At 46.2% G+C, this 21158-nt stretch overlaps 2 protein-coding genes across 2 annotated transcripts; one reads left to right on the top strand and one right to left on the bottom strand.

Annotated features, from left to right (window-relative positions):
* The first annotated feature begins 1045 nt into the window (after positions 1-1045).
* LOC147985098 (uncharacterized) lies at positions 1046-13246 on the top strand. Its single transcript, XM_087541404.1, has 4 exons — positions 1046-1640; positions 3319-3876; positions 6439-6480; positions 13140-13246. Exons 1-4 carry the CDS (start codon positions 1046-1048, stop codon positions 13244-13246), a joined length of 1302 nt encoding a protein of 433 aa, XP_087397530.1.
* A 2452-nt stretch (positions 13247-15698) lies between these two features.
* Positions 15699-20756, bottom strand: LOC147985097 (uncharacterized). Its single transcript, XM_087541403.1, has 2 exons — positions 19798-20756; positions 15699-16146 (listed from the first exon to the last, which is right to left on the bottom strand). The coding sequence occupies exons 1-2, from the start codon at positions 20754-20756 to the stop codon at positions 15699-15701; spliced, it is 1407 nt and encodes a 468-aa protein (XP_087397529.1).
* Between the last annotated feature and the right edge of the window lie 402 nt (positions 20757-21158).

The following is a 21158-nucleotide window of genomic DNA, read 5'->3' as shown; positions in this document are numbered from 1 at the left end:
CCATAGCATCATACCACATTGCATATAAGATCATCTTGGATCATACCACCGGAACATCATACATATATAGCATACTTGGGATAGAAGTTGTTACATTTTGCATCTTATAGGTTGTGCAAAAGTGTCGTATCCGCCTAGTGAGCAATCGTGCTAGCGTCTCTCTTGAGTTGTGCAACACGAGCGTTTTCTGTGGATTCCACAATTTGTGCTCATCCTTGGTTGCACGACCCCATTTATCTATCCGTGTGTGTGTTTCCGTGTGCCACATATTGCTATTGGTCTACTTGTTACACTTCCGAATTTGTGAATCTCTTTCAACATTATTGACTCTTGCTAACATTTTACATCAAATTTTTGTGCCACTATCCTCACCAAGCTCCACCATAAGCCTTACTTGTGTAGGTGTGAGAAACCGACAAGAATTGGTACCAATTGTGCTATTTCCTTGTCCACATTGGAGTGATCATTGACCCACTTTCAACTTCGGTCAAGGTACATTTGGTATTCGTTCTTCTCTTTCTCCACTCATATTGGCTCGAATCTTGTGATGGATAGGCAAGGCATTTCATCTCCGGTCTTCGACAACGATGACGGTGTGAACAACTACATCACCAAAGCGTCAATCTTCGATCTACAACGACAAATGCAAGGCGCACAATCAAGATTGCGAGAGCGCATCGAGAACATCTCCATCGACATTCGTCACTCTGAAGCAAGGAAAAGGGACTACATCGACAAGAAGCTTTCCGCACATAAAGAGGAGCAAGATGCAAGGATGGAGGAGATTAGAACCTTGATCAAGTCTTCTTCCCCTTCGTCATCTTCAAGGCGACGATGTTCAAGCCACAAGTCTTCGGAGCTCCCAAGCTATGCAAGCGCAAGTCGTCCACATCTCCATGGAGACCATCATCACGTTCATAATCCACATCGTCATGAAGGGCAAGTCACCTCCAAGCATCATGTGCACAACGACGACGCACGACATCTACTACGAGCTCAAGTGCGACAATGACACCATCATCATGAAGATTCTCAACAAGCGCAAATGCACAAGTCCCAACAAGCACTACCTCATGCCAAGTCGAAGCTTCATGAGCACAAAAGAAGACCGCGAGATGACCACCACAAAGACGGCGCTGCGGCTACATCAACCACTTCGGCATATTCGCCAAGTGTTCTCAAGGCATCTTCGCCTTTGGACGTACGGCCTCTTCGCCTACTTCCCACGTGTACGCCTACATCGACTTCATCAAGTCCAAGGCGACTACCTACGAGCGAGGGCGACACTTCCATCTTCGGAAGCCCCCCAAGGAAGATGGCCGAGCATGGGAAATTCCCTTCGGTCATGGAGACGAGCTACGAGGTGCCACATCATATGGGCCTCCAACAACAAGACGGTGACAAGAAGGTTGAGCATGGGACTATCCCTTCAACCAAGGCGGCGATAGGAGTTGAACATGGAGACATTTGCACCAACATCTCTCCGACACCCACATATAAAGAGATGCCCCAATTCCCATGTGAGGAGAGCCACCCCACCATGAGTGATATGAGTGACTCCACCATTTGTGACATTGAGAGCATTTCCTATGAGAGGATGAGTGTGACCACCACTAGCCCCACACTTGAGAGCATGCCACACACACTACTAGGGAAAAGCCTAGCAGCAGCGCGGGTTTGGGCCTATTAGCAGCGCGGGGGCCGGCGCTACTAATAAGGCGCTACAGCTAACGTATAGCAGCAGTGCGGGTGCCACCCGCGCTACTACTACGTCCGTTAGTAGTAGCGTGGGTAAAAACCCGCGCTACTACTAACCCACGGATTTTTTTTCGAATTTTTTGCGCGAATTTTCAAATTTCTGAATTATTTTAACCTCTAATCTCTAATCACCCTCATCGCTGCTCAATTTAATCTCTAATCACCCCTCATCATTCCAAATCATCTAACTTCCCGGACGGTCACCCATCCTCTCACTACTCCAGCCTGAGCACGCTTAACTTCCGGGTTCTATTCTCCCTCGATTCCAAGTCTGCACTTGTTGTTTTCCTGACAATAGTAAGATGTCAATCCTATTAACCCTCGGGAGTTTAGCTTGAGCATGAAGTCACACATTTCGCTGTTTGAGTTTAAAACTATTGTTCTAAAAAACAATAATTATTTAGTAACACTAATATTTCTTGAATAAGGAGTTTGACCACATTTTGACCAAAGTTTGACCACAGTTTGACAAGATTTGACCAAAATTCCAAAAAACTGAAATAATTATTTAGTAACACTAATATTCTTGAATAATTATTTAGTAACACTAATACTTCTTGAATAAGTAGTTTGACCACAGTTTGACCAGATTTGACCAAAATTAAAAAAACTGAAATTTGAGCATAACTTTTTTTCCTTTTAGAATTTGAGGATTCTAAAAATTTGCAAACAGGCCATAGGCGGTCCCCATCATATGCGGATTTTCGTGCTGAACATTTTGATATATTATATGTTTTTTTTCTAACATCATATGCAAAAGTCATAGCCGTTTTACATTTTCCCTACACTTTTTGCAAAACATGTCCAAATTTAAGTTTTTAAATTTTCCTAACTAGTAGATGTAGTAACATAACTACATCTCGAAGGATTTTAATTTTTGAAACATTTTGATATATTATACGTTTTTTTGTAACATCGTATGCAAAAGTTATAGCCGTTTTACATTTTCCCTACACTTTTTGCAAAACATGTCCAAATTTAAGTTTTTAAATTTTCCTAACTAGTAGATGTAGTAACATAACTACATCTTGAAGGATTTTAATTTCTGAAGTTTTTATCATTTTCTTTTGCTTTTTACAAAACCAAAAAGGCGATCCACAGGGGGGGGGGTAGAGTTTCAAAATGGGACCTTTAGTAGTAGCGAGGGATTTTGCCCCTCGCTACTACTATGGCATGTCCCGGAGGGGCACGGTTGAGACCTCTTAGTAGTAGCGAGGGGTAAAAACTTAGTAGTAGCGCGGGTTTATAACCCTCGCTACTACTATGGCATGGCCCAGGGGCACGGTAGAGATCGCTTAGTAGTAGCGAGGGGTAAAAACCAGCACTACTGCTATCAACTTAGTAGTAGCGAGGGTTAAAAACCCGCGCTACTACTATGGCATGTCCCGGGGGGCACGGTAGAGACCGCTTAGTAGTAGCGAGGGTAAAAAACCAGCGCTACTGCTATCAACTTAGTAGTAGCGAGGGTTAAAAACCCGCGCTACTGCTACTTAGCAGCAGCGCCTGATTTTAAAGCGCACTGCTGGTAAGATTCTGTGTATAGGCTTTTCCCTAGTAGTGACATCCTATGTGCGGTTGAGAGCCATTTGATTGACTCCACCAACCATATGAGTGAGAGCATCATACCGGGAGTGAGTGAGCCACAACACTTAGTGAGTGAGGTAGTTGACACGACATGTGAGGCCACTTTGATTTCTAACGACTTAACCTCTACTCCTAGTGTGTTTTCTTCTATGGTGCTAGGTCTCCTACATGACGACACGCCTATCCTCGACGAGTCCATACCTCCAATGGAGATGACGATGGCGATGGTGGACGATGATGCACCCCCCACATGGTTCCATCAAGATGAAGATGACAACGAGACGATCTTCAACACCTCACCTACAACACATAAGCGACGCTCCAAAGGTAACATAGGTGATGGTACTTCTCTTGTCCCACTAGTGGACTATCTTGACATCGGTTGCTCCCATGATGTTGACCTACCTATTACCATGCTTCACGCTAGTGAGACTTCTTTATGCCTTGACTTACCTATTTATGATGAATATGATGATGAGCATGTTGAGTTGCCTAGTTGTGATGCTATGCTTCATAGGATATCTTGTGAAAATTCTATTGGTCACTTCATGTTTGACAATCCATTGAACTTGTCATATGCTATGAGTGAGATCTCCCATATAGCCTCATTTCAATCTCAACATAGTAATTATGCATGCCCCATTAAAATACATCCCATTTGCACTTATGGCATAGATGACGAGATGATGGTCATTGGCTTTTGCTTCTCTTGTGATGATATTGCCATGCTTCCTTTACATGATTTGCGCAATTCACCTACTATACCATGCCATCATCACATTGGTCCAAATATGCATTGTTTTGGATGTTGTCAATATTCTCCATGTGATGTTGCTACTCATGCTCATGAGGAGACCCCCATAGTTTCCTCATACATATTAGGAGATCTTGATGCATTTCATACTTTGCATGATTCCCATGATAGTGTACACCATATTCATTCCATGAATAACAATGCTCTAGATATTTCTCATGATGCATTACATCCTTTGAGTCTCCATTATGACATACATCATAACAAACCTCTCATGATGGATGACATGTTTCTATATTGCGCATCTCATTTATTTGAGCATTGGCTATTTTGTGCTAACAAACACACACACGTGCACACCATGATGGATGATGTGTACATCTACCACGCACACACAATTTTACCTTTGTCTTTGCTTTGTGTAGGTACTCACGTATACTCGTCAACCTCTCAATCACAAGAGTTGACGAAACGAGCTCTTGAGAGCAACGATGACTTGGGATCCCGTGGACTATCATTCCCACCATTCCTTTTGCGCAAAGACTACATGCATCTCTTTTACTTGTCTCTCACACGGCTATGGGATATTTACCATTTGTCACCTTATGCTCATTTTACCGTGTTCACTTTGCATGCTATGCTTGCTCCTATGCCTTTGCCATGCCATTGTGACCCTTGCTTGCATCTACCCATGATTCACCATTATGCTACTTCTATGTGTATTTGCATGCTTGATGGAGATCCTTGTTGCTCTTGCCATGTTTATCATGTGCCCCATGCTATTGATGCTATTTTGCTCATATCTTGCTTTCATGCTTGTGCTATGTCATGTGAATTATTCATGCACACTATTTGCACCCATGACATGCTTGCCATGATTTCTTCTCGTATGTTGCATCTTCGCACTACTAGCTTGCTTGAATTGATCACCATGATTTCTTGCTTTGTCACATCACCCATGTTCAACTCTTACTCGCTTTCTTGGGTTAATGACATATATGCTCGTGCCTCTCACTTGATACATCTTGTTCATTGTTGCTTGCCTCCAATTATGCTTATTGATCTTGGAGACTTGGACACCTTACTTGTGATGCATGCTTGCTTGCTTGCGCCTATTCTATTTGGTTGTTCTCACATCATATGCCTCCGTACTATGAAATGCTCCCTTGTCCTTTCTTATGATAAGCATGATGCATCCACTTGTTGGGTATTTTACCGCACGAATGATAGGTTTTTCGCTAACCTCATTTGTTTTTCCAAGTGTTTGTCATGTTCTTTCATGTTGAAGGATTCACAAGACGATACCGTCATGACACAATTTGGTCATGTGAAGGCATACACGATGTGCAACACCAACATTTGCGAGAATCTCCTAAAGGTGAACTCCCTCCCTTTGAGCCATCCTCAAATATGCATATTGGATGGGTCACTCTTTCATTGTTGTTTCCTTCTTCTTGTCTACATGTTACATCTATTAGATGGAGGACCGACATTGGAGATGGAACCCATGGACCTTCAAATTGAGGAGCGCTCGGATTTATTGGATGCACCTTCGAACCTCCACTGATGCCACGACATCGACCATTGGTATACCAACACCTCCATATTTGTTGATTGTGTTCACACATGTCATGCTCGATGGACATATCATACACATGACAAATTTGCATCTTATGCATGGATTGACTCACATCATGATTTCCTTGTTGCATCTTGTATTCCCATGCCATCCATGATATATGAGCTTGTGCATTTCATTAGCAAATTTGTTGTGATATACCTTGATGGCATATTCATACATCATGATCTTATTGCCTACCATCAATTGCATGATCACATACTCATCTTGAGCATCCATTGCCATATTAATGCTATTGATAAACCGTCTCACTATGACATCATTTTGCACCGTGGTTGCATTCATCATATTCTTGCTTTTGCTACCATGAATGTTGTGCATACATTTCCATATCTTTTGGATAAGCTTCATGCACCTTGTCATGATCAATCTTGTTGCACGGACTCATTCTTACATGATGGACACTTTGTGTGCGCTAACCACTGTATTTCCAAGTGTTGCTTGTGTTCGCTCTTTTTGCATGTCTATCACTCCGGCGACACCTGGGACTACTTGGATTGCGCCATGTCTTCAACTTCGTCCAACTACAAGTCCGTCTACGACAACCGTTTCCATGGTGATGAGGATCACGATCCGAGGTCGGATCTTTCCCAAGGGAGGGGAGATGATATGGAGCATCCCACGTTCATCCCCATGTACACTCCGACTACTCTCCAAACCCCAAGTGGACATATGACGAGACCTCGAACATACGCCATTGGACACAGGGTGAACTCGCTCCTCTCCGAACCATCACTTTCTACATGTGAGATATGGCTACTACCTCCAAAGTGTGTTCTATGCATGATCAGGTACTTGGAGGAAAGCCACGAAGTCACCACATCCAACGGAACAGCTAGCGAGGACGCCAAGTACAAGGACCAAGAGAAGAAGCTACGCGAAGCTACAGCCACCGGACGACCGGCCCAGCCCGGACGTCCGGCCCCTAAGGACCCGAGCCGAATCTACGGACGACCGGAGCCACCGGACGTCCGACGACTCCCAGCGCCCGGACGACCGCCAGACACCGGACGTCCGACACTCTCAAGCGCCCGGATGACCGACGTCGACCGGATGTCCGACACCACCTGTCCAGAGCCAAAACGCCGGACGTCCGACATGAACCGGATGACCGGACCCTCGCGAGCCACCGGACGTCCGGTACCTGTCGGACGTCCGACGCCTGTGTGCCCGCCCGTGTGTTGGGCCGAAGCCACTTCGCCTAGACTATATATACTCCTCCACCTCCTCCTAGTTAGGGTTAGCATTGTGATAGCTCATTTGAGAGATAGAGCTACGCTCATCCATATTGGATCTACTCCTTGAGAGAGACCGCGGCCCCTCTTCGGAGAAGATCCACCTTGGATTCAAGACCTCCTTGCGGAGAAGATCCCCTTGTGGATTCAAGACCTCCTCACGAAGAAGAACCGGCTACCCTTTGTATCGTCCGTTGTTGACTTTAGATCTTGCATCTCCCTTTGTGTTCATGGATCTAGCGCATGTGTGATCATTCTTGTTGGTTTGAGTGTTCTCTTGTGTTCCCCTCGTGAATTTTCCCTCATTTCCCTCCTCGTGTTCTTCATGTTCTTCGCGGGATCCGCTCCTTCCGTGAAAGATCGGGCTATAGGGTTTCTACCCTACATCACTATGGGGCGCTTCTCTTGTGTTAACACACCTCCTATGCCATTACCGCTAGCATCGCAATGAATCTCAAAAGGCTTGTCGAAGTTGGGTAAAGCAAGCACTGGAGCATGAGTAAGAAAATTCTTAAGCTCATTGAATGCGGTATCTTGGGATGGTTCCCAAACAAAAGGCGCATTCTTCTTGCTCAAAGCATGTAAAGGTGAAGAAATAGTGCTAAAGTCCTTCACAAAGCGGCGATAGAAACCCGCAAGACCAAGGAAACTATGCACTTGATGCAAGTTAGTTGGTTGCGGCCAAGTCTTAATAGCATTGATCTTGGACTCATCTACATGAACACCCGTAGAAGAAACCACAAAACCCAAGAAAACAAGCTTATCAACACCAAAAAGGCATTTCTCCATATTAGCATAGAGACGCTCTTTCCTAAGGGTTTGCAAAACGGTGCGGACATGGGTGACATGCTCTTTTATAGATTTGCTAAACACAAGAATGTCATCGAAGTAAACCACAACAAATATACCAATGTAAGGGCGAAAGGCATGATTCATAAGGCGCATAAAAGTGCCCGGTGCTTCCGAGAGACCCATAGGCATGACTAACCACTCATACAAACCAAACTTGGTTTTGAAGGCGGTTTTCCATTCATCGCCCTCTTGTATGCGGATTTGATAGTAACCACTCTTAAGATCAATTTTGGAAAATATAGTGGCACCACTAAGCTCATCTAGCATATCATCTTGGCGTGGAATGGGGTACCTGTAGCGAACGGTGATAACATTGATAGGTCTACAATCGGAGCACATGCGAAAGCTACCATCACGTTTTGGCACAAGAATGACCGGTACGACACAAGGGCTCAAGCTTTCACGCACATTACCATGGTTTATGAGATGCTTTACTTGCCTTTGAATTTCTTTGGTTTCATCGGGGTTGACGCGGTATGGAGCTTTGTTCGGAAGTGGTGCTCCATTGATGAGGTCGATGCGGTGCTCAATGCCTCGTAGTGGAGGTAGTCCCGGAGGTAGCTCATCGGGGAAAACATCTTGAAATTCCTGCAAAAGAGAAGACAACGCTAGAGGAAGAGTGTGAGAAGTGTTAGTTTGTGGTGCATTGTCCTTGTACACGAGGACGTAGTGTAGGACACTAGATGGGTTCTCACACACTTCTCTCATCTCACGTTTGGTGGCAAATAGAACTAGGTTCTTGTTTTGGCTCATCGTGGAGGCACTCAATTTGGGCTTGTGGCGCTCACTCTCTTTTTGGTGGCTCACTCTCTCACCATTCTCTCCACGATGGGTGGCTTGCTTATCGGCGATCACTTGGCTTGGAGACATAGGTCGTAACACAAACTCCTTTCCTTGCATCTTGAAGCTATAGTGGTTTGTACGCCCATTGTGGATGACTCCTCTATCAAATTGCCATGGCCGTCCAAGGAGAATATGACAAATGGTCATTGGGATGACGTCGCACTCCAAGGTGTCTTCGTAGGCGCCGATCTTGAAGGAGACTTGCACTCGGTGCTCGACTTGGATGGTACCAGAGTCATGAAGCCATTGCACTTTGTATGGATGTGTATGCTTCGTCTTGGGCAATTGGAGCTTGGAGCAAAGTTCTTCACTTGCGAGATTGTGACAACTCCCTCCATCGATGATGACCTTGACGGATCGTCCATTGATGCCGGCCTTGGTGTGGAATATGTGGCATCGTTGGTCTTCTTCTTGGTGATGTTGTAGAGTCAAGACTTTGGAGACAACAAGTGCGGGACATGAGTCTTCATCACAAAAGACTTGTTCTTCTTCATTGTTCACTTGGCGGTGCATGGCAACTTGCTCAAGGGCTTCCATTTCTCCTTCACTCATGGAATCATAAGTGCCATCGTCGTTGAAGATCATGGTGCGCTTGTTGGTGCACTCATAGGACTTGTGGCCTCGGCCGCCGCAAGTGAAACACTTGAGGGAACTCGACTTGACGGTCTCATCGGTAGGGGTTGATGATGATGAAGCTCTCAGCTTGAAGTTGCTCGTATTAGGACTGATTGTAGTTGGCAAAGCTTTCTTGGAAGTCGACTTGTCGATGTTGGAAGTAGACGGTCTTGTAGTCGGTGTTGGAGTCATTGAAGCTTGGTTATTGGAGAAACCGCAGGACTTGGATGAGAACTTGGCATACTTGAAATCATCTTGCACTTGGCGTTCCGCTTTGGTTGCTTGGTGCACGAGCTCGATGAGATTTGAGTATGGTTGGAAGTCAGCGATCTTCTTGATAGGATGATTGAGTCCATTCAAGAAACTTTCCATTGTTTGCTCATCATCTTCCGTCACATTGGCTCTTATCATTGCAATCTCCATCTCCTTGTAGTATTCTTCAACGCTCTTGGTTCCTTGCTTGAGTTGTTGGAGTTTCTTGAAGAGGTCGCAGTTGTAGTAGGTAGGTACGAAGCGTGCTCTCATGACATCCTTCATTTGTTCCCAAGTAGTGATGGGTGGTTCACCTCTTGCCTCGCGGCGCTCTATGATTTGTTCCCACCAAATGAGGACATAGTCTTGGAACTTAAGGGATGCCATCGCGATGTTTTTCTCTTCTTCATAATTGTGCAAACGGAAGATCTTGTCAACTTTGAATGCCCATGAAAGTTATTCTTTGGGATCGTTGCTTCCGTTGAACTTGGGCATGGCGAACTTGAGCTTGCCGTAGCGTTGTTCTTCATTGTGTTGGGGTCGGGGATGATGACGCCCATGTTGTAGATGATTGTTCAACTTGTGGTGTTCTTGACGCGGAGGGTTGTCAACCTCGTGTTGCTCTTATTGCGGAGGATTCCCATTGTCTTCATGCTCTTGATGAACTTGATGGTCTTGGCAAGCTTGTGGAGGAGCGCGTCGAGCTCGAGGAGCAATTAGACGATGCATGCGAGCTTGAAATCGTCGTTCGTAAATTTCTTCGTGAAGTGCTTCCTCTTCGTCACGGGCTTGTCGGCCTCTGTCGGCAACGGCTCGACTCGCATCACGTAGAGCTTGTTGCGCCTCAAGTGCTTGAGCGTCACGGAGTTGTTGTTCTTGACGTTGAGCCTCGGCATCTTGTGCATTTTGGTGTAGACGCACGCGTTCTTCCACTTCATGTTGGCATTGTTGTTGTCGTTCTCGAGCTAGCGCAAAGGCTTCTTTGGCTTGACGTCGTCGGCGCTCTTGAGAGTCGGTGTCTCGAAGTGGATTGAGGTTTGCTTGACGGTCAGTGTGCGCGGCTCGACGAAGAGTGTTCGATGTCGGTGTACTTGAGCCGGAGAGGGTATAGTCGGAATGGCGACTTGAATGGCTCCTTCTTGAAGTCGAAGTAGTCCCTAGTACGTTGCTCGAAAAGTCGCAAGTCGGCGGCAAGGTTGTCGATGCATTCACTCATAGCTTGTTGCTCTTGATGCAAAGCACGTTGTGCACCAAAGAGGTGACTCTTGGTGACGAAGGAGTTCATGTCGTCGTCTTGCTCCATGAAGAGTGGGTTGGTAGAAGTACTTGGCCTATCCATCATTCCAAGACGAATGTGAGTGGTAGAAAGAGAAGAACGAATACCAAATGTACCTTGACCGAAGTTGAAAGTGAATCGATGATCACTCCAATGTAGGACAAGGAAATTGCCCAATTGGTACGAATTCTCATCGGTTGCTCACACCTACACAAGTAAAAGCTTATGGTGGATCTTGGTTAGGATGGTGGCACAATTTTTAATGTGAATTTAAGTAAGATTCAATAATGTTGGAAAAGATTCGCAAGATGAAGTGTAACAAGTAGACCAAGCATATACGGTACACGGAAACACACGCGCAAATAGATAAGTGGGGTTGTGCAACCAAGGGTGAGCCAAAATGTGGAATCCACAAAAATGCTCTTGTTGCACAACACTAGAGAGACGCTAGCACGATTGCACGATAGGCGGATACAAGAACTTGTGCACGACCTACTTAGCAAAAGTGCAACGACTTCTATCCCAAATATGTTTTATGCAAGGTGTTGCTATGATATGATCCAAGATGATCGAGTATGACAATCTTAATGTTGTATGATGCTATGGTTCTTGCTTAAAAGCTCTTTGCTTATCTTTCCTCTTTGCTTAAAAGCTTGGTTGGCTCTTTGATGTTCGAGCTCTTTTCTCATGCAATGCTTGACGAACCAAGATAGCAAGTGAGTATGCGATGACAACTTTGTGACACAAGAGATGATACCAATATAGGCAACAATGATGTATGTATGTATGCTATGGGAAGTATGATCACTAATGTGCACAAGTCTCGTTGCCGGCAATACTCAATGGCTACTCTTGATGGGTAAGCAATGCAAAGGAGTAAGGCTATGATGGCTATCAATGCAATGGCAAGAGTGATATGTCCAATACCAAGATGAAGTTACCGGTCTTGCTTCTGGTATGGTGTCAAAATGGTGGCACGAATACCAAGTCATAGTCGAGGTGGTCGTTGTTGATGACGCGTCCGTGGCAAAGATGAGCGGCGACGATGTCAATGTCGAACCGTACCTAGATAGCCGAAACACAAAAGGATATGGTACCGCAACTCAAATTCTCAAACCCAAGTGCGAGAAAATCGTCGGAGTAGGTAGCGGGTAAGTGGTGGTATGGGTTGGGATATTGGCAATGTTTGCGGAAGTCGGTGGTGGTGTAGCGGATGATGTGGTGGAAGCCGAAACAAAATTTGAGCGAAATCATTTTCAGAGTAGCGGTCGTCCGGAAATGGACGGGTGTCCGGTCGCCGGACGTCCGGGAGGGTCGGAAATCCGCTAATTTCAGCTCGGTGAAGAGGTTCCGGTCGTCCGGTAATGGTCGGACGTCCGGTGGTTCCTGGGTCGCCGGACATCCGGTAAGTTGCGGTCGTCCGGTGGGTCAGGGTCAACGCGAAATTGCTAGGGTTTCGTGGATTTTGGATGGATTTCGAGGTGGAGATGGTGGGGGAAGGCTAGATCCACTTGCAACACAACAAATTCACGGATCAAAACCAACAAAACATCATCAAAACTCACAAAACACAAGAAAAACTTTTGGGGCTATTTTTGTGGGGATTTTCGGATTAGGACGAAAAACAATAAAATCAAGCTAGAAAAAGAAGAGGGGCTCCGAAATCATGATCAACGTGGCTCTGATACCAAGATGATGTAGGGTAGAGACCCTAATCGCCCGATCTTTCAAGAAAGGAGCGGATCCCGGGGAAAACACGAAGAACACGGGGAAGAATGGAAGGAAAACACAAGAGGAAATCACTAAACCGACACGAATAAGTCACACGTGGGCTATATCCTCGAGTACATAGAACGATACACGAATCCACGAACAACTAGGGACGATACACGGTAACTGGTTCTTCTCCGTGAGGAGGTCTTGATGGGGCTGCCCAAGAGGGGGTCTTGATGTTCTTCTCCACAAGGAGGTCTTGAATCCACTTGGGGGATCTTATCCGGTGGAGGCTCGAATGTCCGAGGAGAAGGTAACCAAGTGGATGAGCAAAGCTCTCTCACAAATCTGAGCTAAACATTTGCTAACCCTAGAAAGGAGGTGGGAGAGGTCTATTTATAGTCTAAGTGCAAATTGGTGCGAAAGTAGGGGTACATGGGCCTCAGGCCTGAATCTGGACGCAACCAGGTACCGGACGCCCGCTGGTGACCGGACGTCCGGAGTCTCAGGAGCGGCCGGTCGTCCGGTGTCCTCCGGACGTCCGCTAGTTCTGCTCTGTGATGGGGGTGCCGGACGTTCGGAAACGTCGGACTTCCGCTGACTTTGCTTCGGGTGCAGGTGTGCCGGTCATCCAGTCCGGACCGGTCATCCGCTCGTTTGCTTCGGATGTCGGGGCACCGGTCGTCCGGTTTGGACCGAACGTCCGCTCGCTGGGGCTCGGCTGATGCTTCAGGCGCTGGACGTCCGGTCCCGGTCGGTCGTCCGGTGGCTGGGACTTTTCCTTCAGCCCTCCTTCTTCTCCGTCTTCTCGTCCATCTTCCTCTTCTTCTTGTCCTTGCTCCTTAGCTTCTCCATGGTACCTGAGTATGCACAAAGTGTCCATATGAGGTAGTAGCCATGCTTCATGTGCATCGAAGTGGAATTGTAAGAGGAGAGATGTCACCTCGGTTTCAAGAGCTCTTGCACGTGATCGAGTCATGGGTCCACTAGGCACTTGATGAGACGATGGTAGGTCCATGGGGATGACCTTGGGATGCTCCGCATCATCTTCTCTTTCCTTTCGTTTGATCATCCTTTCGTTACCGGATTTCTTCATGGAGGCTCTACATGATGGTTCATAAAGGATTTAATTCCTTCTCGAAGTGTTCATCGAGATTCTTTTCAGAGGAGTTCAAGAATTCTTCATCTTGCCTTCCAAAGTGCAATTCTTTCTACCTTATCTTTTGGGATGGTGATATGCCATTCTTGACAATTTCTTTTGAGTTTCACGATTTGCAAGTTGTCAGGAATGAGGTCTTTCAACCCATCACTTTCTTCCTTGGAGTTATCTTGGTATAGATTTCACCTAAAGCCTTCCATTGGGAATGTTGCTCCTTGTGATGATTACCTATGATGCAAGTTCTCTTATCACCTCGGTGGGAGAAGCTTTCTATCTTTTCTAGCTCTCAATCAAATCTTTTTCCCGTGAGTGGCAGGTTGTCACCTCATAATTTTGAGATGTCTTCCATTAGCCCACATCAAGCTTATGATTTCGTTGTTGATAATCCAACAACTCCGTTCAACTTTTCTTCGTCAGCATGCTCTTTCAATTTTATTTGCGAGAGTTGTCATTCTTCTTCTCCGTTCTTTTCTTTCCAACCATCTAGTTTTCCATTCACTTGTTCCGGAGGCATGGTGATGTTGCTCTCTTCACCCATCATCCCATTTTTGTCAAAGGTCATGCTCTTTCCTTTGCCTATCCATTCAACCGGAGTGTCATGTCCTACATTCAAGTTCTTCCCTTTCTGTCAAGTTTTGCCTCCCTTCTCAACCGGAGTGGCATCTGAAAGCTTTCTTACACCTTGTGCCATTTTTTCGATAGTTCTGGAGGCAGTGTGTTGTTCATCTCTTCAAGTATCATCTCATCTTGTCAAGTTCATGTTCAATTCCTTCCATTTTCAGTCGGAGTGCTGCCCAAATTGTATCAATTTTATTCCTTCTTCATCTCATTTTTACCGGAGTGTTTGCATGTACGTCTTGTCCATTGCAACCCTATTCTTATGTCTTTCAACCTACAAGGTTCTAGTAATGTTCCTTGTCCCTCTTTCCTAACGAAGTGTTTTCAACTTCGTTTATCTTCATTGTTTTCTTCCTTTCAATTTGTTGAACCTCGCAAGGTTCTTTGGTCTCACTCGTTTGTCAAAGAAGCAACTTTGTTTTACCTCTTCCTCTTCCGTTTATCTCCGGTGCCATCCTAGATCTCGGGACAAGATCCTCTTGTAGTGGTGGAGTGTTGTGACGCCCCAAGACCGGAGCTTCAGATGCCTTCCATGTTTTCCGAGTTTTGTCATGTGAGTTGTTGGTTTGTTGCATTCATCATTGCATCATGTCATCATGCCATCATGTCATTAATCTTTGCATCTCAACTCAACTAAATAAATCGCATAGATCTTTTGATCTATTTAAAACAAGGGATATTCACAATGGTGATTTATCTTTAGAACATATGCTCCCAATATATTAGGGAGCTATAATAAATATTCTAACACACTTGAAAATTATCCCAATGCCTTTGTTCTCTTAATTCTTGGACTCCAACCTTGCCATATATTCGTTCATCTTATTCCAGTGCTCCACCAAAAGTCCGAACATTTTTGGACCTTCCTTTAACCAAGTCCTAGTTCAAACCCATTTGAATTAAATTCAAATGAGTTTGAATTTACCTCTTTCAATCATGCCTTTTTTCTATTTTTCTTGGAACCAGCGCATTTTTGCGAGTCCGGGAAAATAAACATCTGCCCAAATTCCTTTCCCTAACCCCCCTCTTCCTTTTCTTTATCTCTAGTGCTATTCTGTTAAAGAAAATTAGAGAGAGGGAGAGGAGAGTCCAGCCGAACTGGGCCTCTCACCGGCCCAACCTTCCCCAGCCAAGTCGGCCAAGTCGGCCCATCCCCGCAAGCCCACCTACCCCTGCTATAACCCTAGCGCATCTCTCCTCTCTCCCTCGACCCTTTCCTCTGCCGCCGCCTCCTATCGATCCCCACAGCGTCCGCGCCCGAAACCTCTCTCCCCCATCAATCCCTTCCTCCCTCATGTGCGTGCGCCTTTAGAGAGAGACAGGGAGAGAGTAGCACTGCACCCCTCATCCCGATCCATGGATCTCCTCGCCGCGAAGCTGCCCCGAGCCACCTCCATCAGTCACCTCGCGCTCGCCTCCTTCTTCTCTTCCTCGCGTGCTCGCGACCATGGCCTCTCATCATCAAGTTTGCCTGCATGCTCCCTCCTGCTCCTTCGACCTTGCCTTGTTCTACTACCGCGCCGCCCGGCAAGCCCATGCTCCAGCACCGCGCTGCTGCACCCTTGTGTCTCACGGCCGCCATGGATGCCCGTGGCCCTGCCTTCCTGTGTCTCCACCTTGCTGTTCTCCGCTAGCCTCCTCCTCGTGCTGACAACTCCTTCCCGAGCCGCTCTCTCCGACCAACTCTGCTGCTGACGCCGCCCGGACCTGCTGGCGTCCGCCCGGTTCTCAGCGCCGTCGTGTCTGTTGCCCAGATCCGCCTCGTCCCTGTCACGCCCGCAGCTTGCTCTCCTCCTGAGCGTCCCCTTATGCACTGTACGAGCCAAGCTCGTCCATCCCATCGAGCTCCTACACAAGTTGCCTGATTCCTTGTTCAGAACCGCCCAAGTCATCGCCTCTTTGCACCATGCAGTGTTACCGTGGACGCATGCACCCCCGGATCGGAACCGCAAGCACCAAGTACACCACCCACAAGATCCGGACTCCGAACGCCAAGTACAACTATAAACCTGAATAACTCAGATGCATCAAGTTCCCCTACAACCCGTGAACGGCTACATGTCGACCTTGGATATGGAACTGTAAAACGCAAGTACCCCGTCGAGTTGAGAAGACCGATGAGTCCGAAGACCCCAAGTAGCACGACGCCCGGAGCCCTCGGATACGCCAAGTTCGACTACACCGCGAGATGAAGTACGCCAAGTAACTCTCCAAAAACGAACATGTACCACTACGCCCGGAGGCATCGGATCCGTCAAGTCCAACAACGACTGTGCTCAACTACCCACGACCCCAAACGTCTACGAGAACGGGTACCACTACCGTCGCCGAGATCGCGAGAGCCTCTACCTACGAACCTGGAGCATGTGAGAACCTCTACCGACGAACTCTGAGCGTGTACGACGACCGTTGCCGAAGACCCGGGCCTCTACAGCTTCCCGAACATGAACGCCCATTTCCTCTTCGACTCGTGAACCACTACTTCCACTACCATAACCCCGAGATGACCGTCCGAGAATGAATGCTTGTGATGTGATGTATAAGATGATCATGCATGCACCGTGTCCGAGTTGTTCTTTGCGAGTTCCTCGTTGCCTTGCCGTCGACATGTGGGAATCTGGTATCTGGGAGCACCCCACCGTTCATCGCATGACAGGCTCCCGTCACATCTTCTTTTGCATCGGTATCTCAATCGAGTTACCGGAACCGGATTGTTGTCGCGGCATCATTTCCGTTTCGTCGCCGTGGCACCCCTTTCTTTCTACCACGGTGACAAATGCTCTCATCATGCTCATGTCAACTTTTAATAAAATTGCATAAAACTTGCAAATGTCATCCACATCATGATAACAACATCAAGTGTTTAAATTGTTTTTTGCATTAATTTGCTAAATGCATATGGGGATTCACCGGATTTGTTGTTTGTTATATCCGGCCCCATTTAAATTGTTTATATGGTATAGTTTTCTTAAGCTTCACCTCTTGCCATGTTAACCAACATTTAATATTGTTGAGTACCTAATCGGGAGTGAACTAAATAATTGATGTGGTGTTCCATCAATATGCAAAGAGTTGCATGTTGGTCTCCACTTAACTTGTAGTTTTGTTTGATTCTCTTTGCCATGCCATGCATATTTAAACCGGACAGGCATCATACTGGGTTGTGTATCATGCCATGTTTATGTGATGGTTGTTTACAATGTTGTTTGCTTCTTTCCGGTTTTGCTTCTTCGGGTTAGTTCCGATAACGTCGCTTTTGTGAGGATTCATTCGACTACGTCCGTTTGTATTTTTCATGGACTCGTTCTTCTTCCTTGCGGGATCTCAGGCAAGATGACCATACCCTCGAAATCACTTCTATCTTTGCTTGCTAGTTGCTCGCTCTATTGCTATGTCGTGATACCTACCACTTGCTATATCATGCCTCCGAAATTGCCATGTCAAGCCTCTAACCCACCTTTCCTAGCAAACCATTGTTTGGCTATGTTACCGCTTTGCTCAGACCCTCTTATAGCGTTGCTAGTTTGCTGATCTTCCTAGCGCGTATCTACAAATTTGTTTGCTAAACAAATAACTGACAAAACTGAACTGGCTTATAAGGTACCGAAGAAACCCATGACTAGCAGAGAGCTTGCCCCGTCCAAGCATGGTCATGTGCTATGTGTGCATTTGTGTGCACACCCATAAGACTAGCTGTGCAATTAGGATGACCCTTATTTATTAGAGCTTGGTTAGTTTAGTGCTAAATTAGTCTAACAACAGATGATGTTTGGTCCCCTATTAATTAGATTTGTTTTATTTATTTGTTTATAGGTATAGCATATGACATGCGGGACCCCACCATGTTCTGTTGACAGTTGACCAGGCCCACCAGTCAGTCTCTCTGGCTGTGTACCCAATGGGTGCATCTAGCATTTTGCTATTATTTCCAATTTGTTAATAAATTCAGTAAATGCAATAAAACTTTGAAATTCATATAAAATAAACCATAAGTCAGATGAAAATACTTTATACATGAAAGTTGCTCACAACGACGAGGCGAATCCGAATACACAGCCCGTTCGTCCGCCACACATCCCTAGCAAAGCAAACCCGCAACTTTCCCCCTTCGGTCCGTCCGTCTGAAAACGCGAAACGTCGGGAACACTTACCTGGATGTTTTTCCCCTTTGCCGGTATCACCTATCTATGCGTTAGGTCACCCTAGCACAACGTATTGACGTGTATCGCTTTGTGATACTTTGATTGCTCTATTATTTATTATGTTCCCCCTCCGTTACTTCTTTCCGGTAGACCCCGAGACTGCCGGCGACCCCCAGTTCGACTACGGTGTTGACGACACGTACTTCCTGCCAGAGCAACCAGGCAAGCCTTGATGTAGGGTAGGAACCCTAGGGGCCGATCTTTCACGAAAGGAGCGGATCCCGCGAAGAACAAGAAGAACACGGGGAAGAATGGAGAGAAATCACAAGGGGAAACACTCAAGAACAAGTCCAATCACACATCCACTAGACAATCAAACACACAAGATCCACAAGGTACATGAACAACAAAGGGAAAGATACAAGGTAAGGTTCATATCCTTGAGGAGGTCTTGAAGGGGGCCGCCCAAGAGGGGGTCTTGAATCCGCTTGGAGGATCTTCTCCGGTGGAGGCTCGAATCTCCGTGGAGAAGGTAACCAAGTGGATGAGCAAAGCTCTCACACAAACATGAGCTAAACCTTTGCTAACCCTAGAAAGGAGGTGGAGGAGGTCTATTTATAGTCTAGTGGGCGAAAGGGTAAGTGAGGGGGCGAAACAGGTACATGGGCCTCGGCCCGGAGGCATGCACGCACGCAAGACCGGATGATCCGGATGATCCGGGCGTCGTTCGGATGATCCGGCTTCGCTGAGCAGATTCTGCAAGGTTCGGCCGTCCCGGTGTATGGATTACCCGGATGATCCGGGGGTCGGTCTGGATGATCCGGCTGGGCCCGGATGATCCGGCTCTGCGTCCGGATGTCCGGCTAGTCTTCAGCAGCCGCCGTCTTCTTCTTCTTATCCTTTCTTCCGTCTTCTCTTCCATGCTTCCCTCGCGGATGGTGTAGCCATACACTTGCGCTCGCCTCCTCCTCGACATCCGTGATGTTCCGACAATACCTATGCATGCACACGGAAGGAGTGTCAAGGAGTATACCATCCTCGAGAGGGTCAAGTGAGCACGTGTAAAGGAGATGACTCACCTTTGTGTATGTGAAGTAGATGTCGCACGTGTCACTTGCCAAATGGTCTCTTGACATGGTGATGTCTGTAGGATGCTCTGCATCATCCCCTCCCCCTTGGGAAAGATCCGACCTCGGATCGAAATCCAAATCACCATGGGAAAGAGATCACCAAGTTCTCGTCATATTTAAGCTCGAAATGGGCACTCTCCAATGTCGCACCGTCTTGGGATTCCTTCAAAAGGAGCAAAGACAACAAACAATTGGAAAAACAAATGTGGTTAGAATTAGTGCAAAACCAAGCATTCAAGAGGTGATTCACACAACAAGTGTCGTCATCGAGCATAGCATATGGTGTGACAAAGGATTGTGACATGGCATGTAAGCACATAAATTGAGCACAAAGAAGGACTTCATGGAAACAAGTATGCAAATGGGAGGTAGAGATGCAAATATGTTTGACAATTGAACAAGCATCTACCTCAAGGTCATAGCAATCATGCAAAAAACAATCGACAAATGGTCTATGGTAGGCAAAGGAAGTAGTCACCACACCTAATAAAATGAAGTGTCTAAACACATGAGTCAAGTGTAAGACAATCCAAGCATAATGTGCATAGGGTGTAGTGAAGATAGTATGGCACTCAACACAATAGAAAGAGCAATGGTTCATCATGTGTGAGGTAATCAAGTCAATCATGTGACAAGCAATGGGACATGGCATATGTGAAGAAGTGACATTGTTGCAACCAAACATGTGAGAGGAGCAAGTAATCCAAGAATTGGATGCAACACACAAGGCATATATATCGTGAGGCATGGAAATGTTGAAATGGCAAGCAAGATCTCTAACATGTGCGCAATCAAGTAGTCCAAGATGAACAAGTCTCATGGCGAAAGCAACACAAGTAGTATGATCCATAATATCCATGCTCATGGTTTGGGGGTTCTCGAAAGAGAAGGATATCACCTTGAGAGCATGTCCTTGTGCGTCCTTCACAATGCCAAAGCACAAGCAAGTGCGATTTAGAAGCGTCATGATCAAAGGTGGTTCGCTCTCCAGAGCTCGAATGGTCAACTCACGGGAAGTGGAAGTCGACACAAAGTCCAAGTATCCTACACATGCACAAAACAAAACAAAGAACGTATGCGCATGGTAGATAAACACATCATCCATCATGATGGTTCTCTTCTCTTGCACATAACCATTAGAAGCACAAGTGCATGAATAATATGATGCAACAATGGCAATATGCATGGCACTAGGTATATGGTGCAAGGAGGGAAGACAAGCATGGTTCACAAGAAATATGTCAAAAGCTCCAAATATATGCGAGAATGCTATGGGGGCAAACTCATGAGCAAGAGTAGAATCATTGTTGCACTCAATACATGGCAAATCGTTTAACATGAGAGTGGCAACACATGGAGATATATGACAAGATGCAATAACAATCATGTGCAAAGCATGTAAATGGTTGTCATCAACCGCATGAAAGGAGCAAGTATGAATCATTGGTGATGCAACATAGGCAAGCATAGTAATCAAGTCGTGCAAAGTAGTAGTGCGAAGATGCAACATACTAGAGGAAATCATGGCAATCATGTCATGTGAGCAAATAATAGGCATAGGAAATGCACATGACATATCGCAAGAATG

The sequence above is a fragment of the Triticum urartu genome, chromosome 2A, assembly GCF_056163025.1.
Source record: "Triticum urartu cultivar PI428250 chromosome 2A, HENAU_Tu73, whole genome shotgun sequence".
NCBI classification, from domain to species: Eukaryota; Viridiplantae; Streptophyta; class Magnoliopsida; order Poales; family Poaceae; genus Triticum; species Triticum urartu.
Note: the sequence above shows the minus strand (reverse complement) of the source record. Positions and strands in the feature narration are given on the sequence as shown.

Coding starts and splice junctions, on each gene's coding strand:
- LOC147985098 (XM_087541404.1), top strand. CDS start 1,046: ATGCACAAGTCCCAACAAGCACTACCTCATGCCAAGTCGAAGCTTCAT. Junction 1,641..3,318: donor CACACTTGAGAGCATGCCAC/ACACACTACTAG, acceptor TCCCTAGTAGTG/ACATCCTATGTGCGGTTGAG. Junction 6,481..13,139: donor CGAACCATCACTTTCTACAT/GTGAGATATGGC, acceptor CTTCGGGTGCAG/GTGTGCCGGTCATCCAGTCC.
- LOC147985097 (XM_087541403.1), bottom strand. CDS start 20,756: ATGCATATTGCCATTGTTGCATCATATTATTCATGCACTTGTGCTTCT. Junction 16,147..19,797: donor AATCACCTCTTGAATGCTTG/GTTTTGCACTAA, acceptor CAACTTGTGTAG/GAGCTCGATGGGATGGACGA.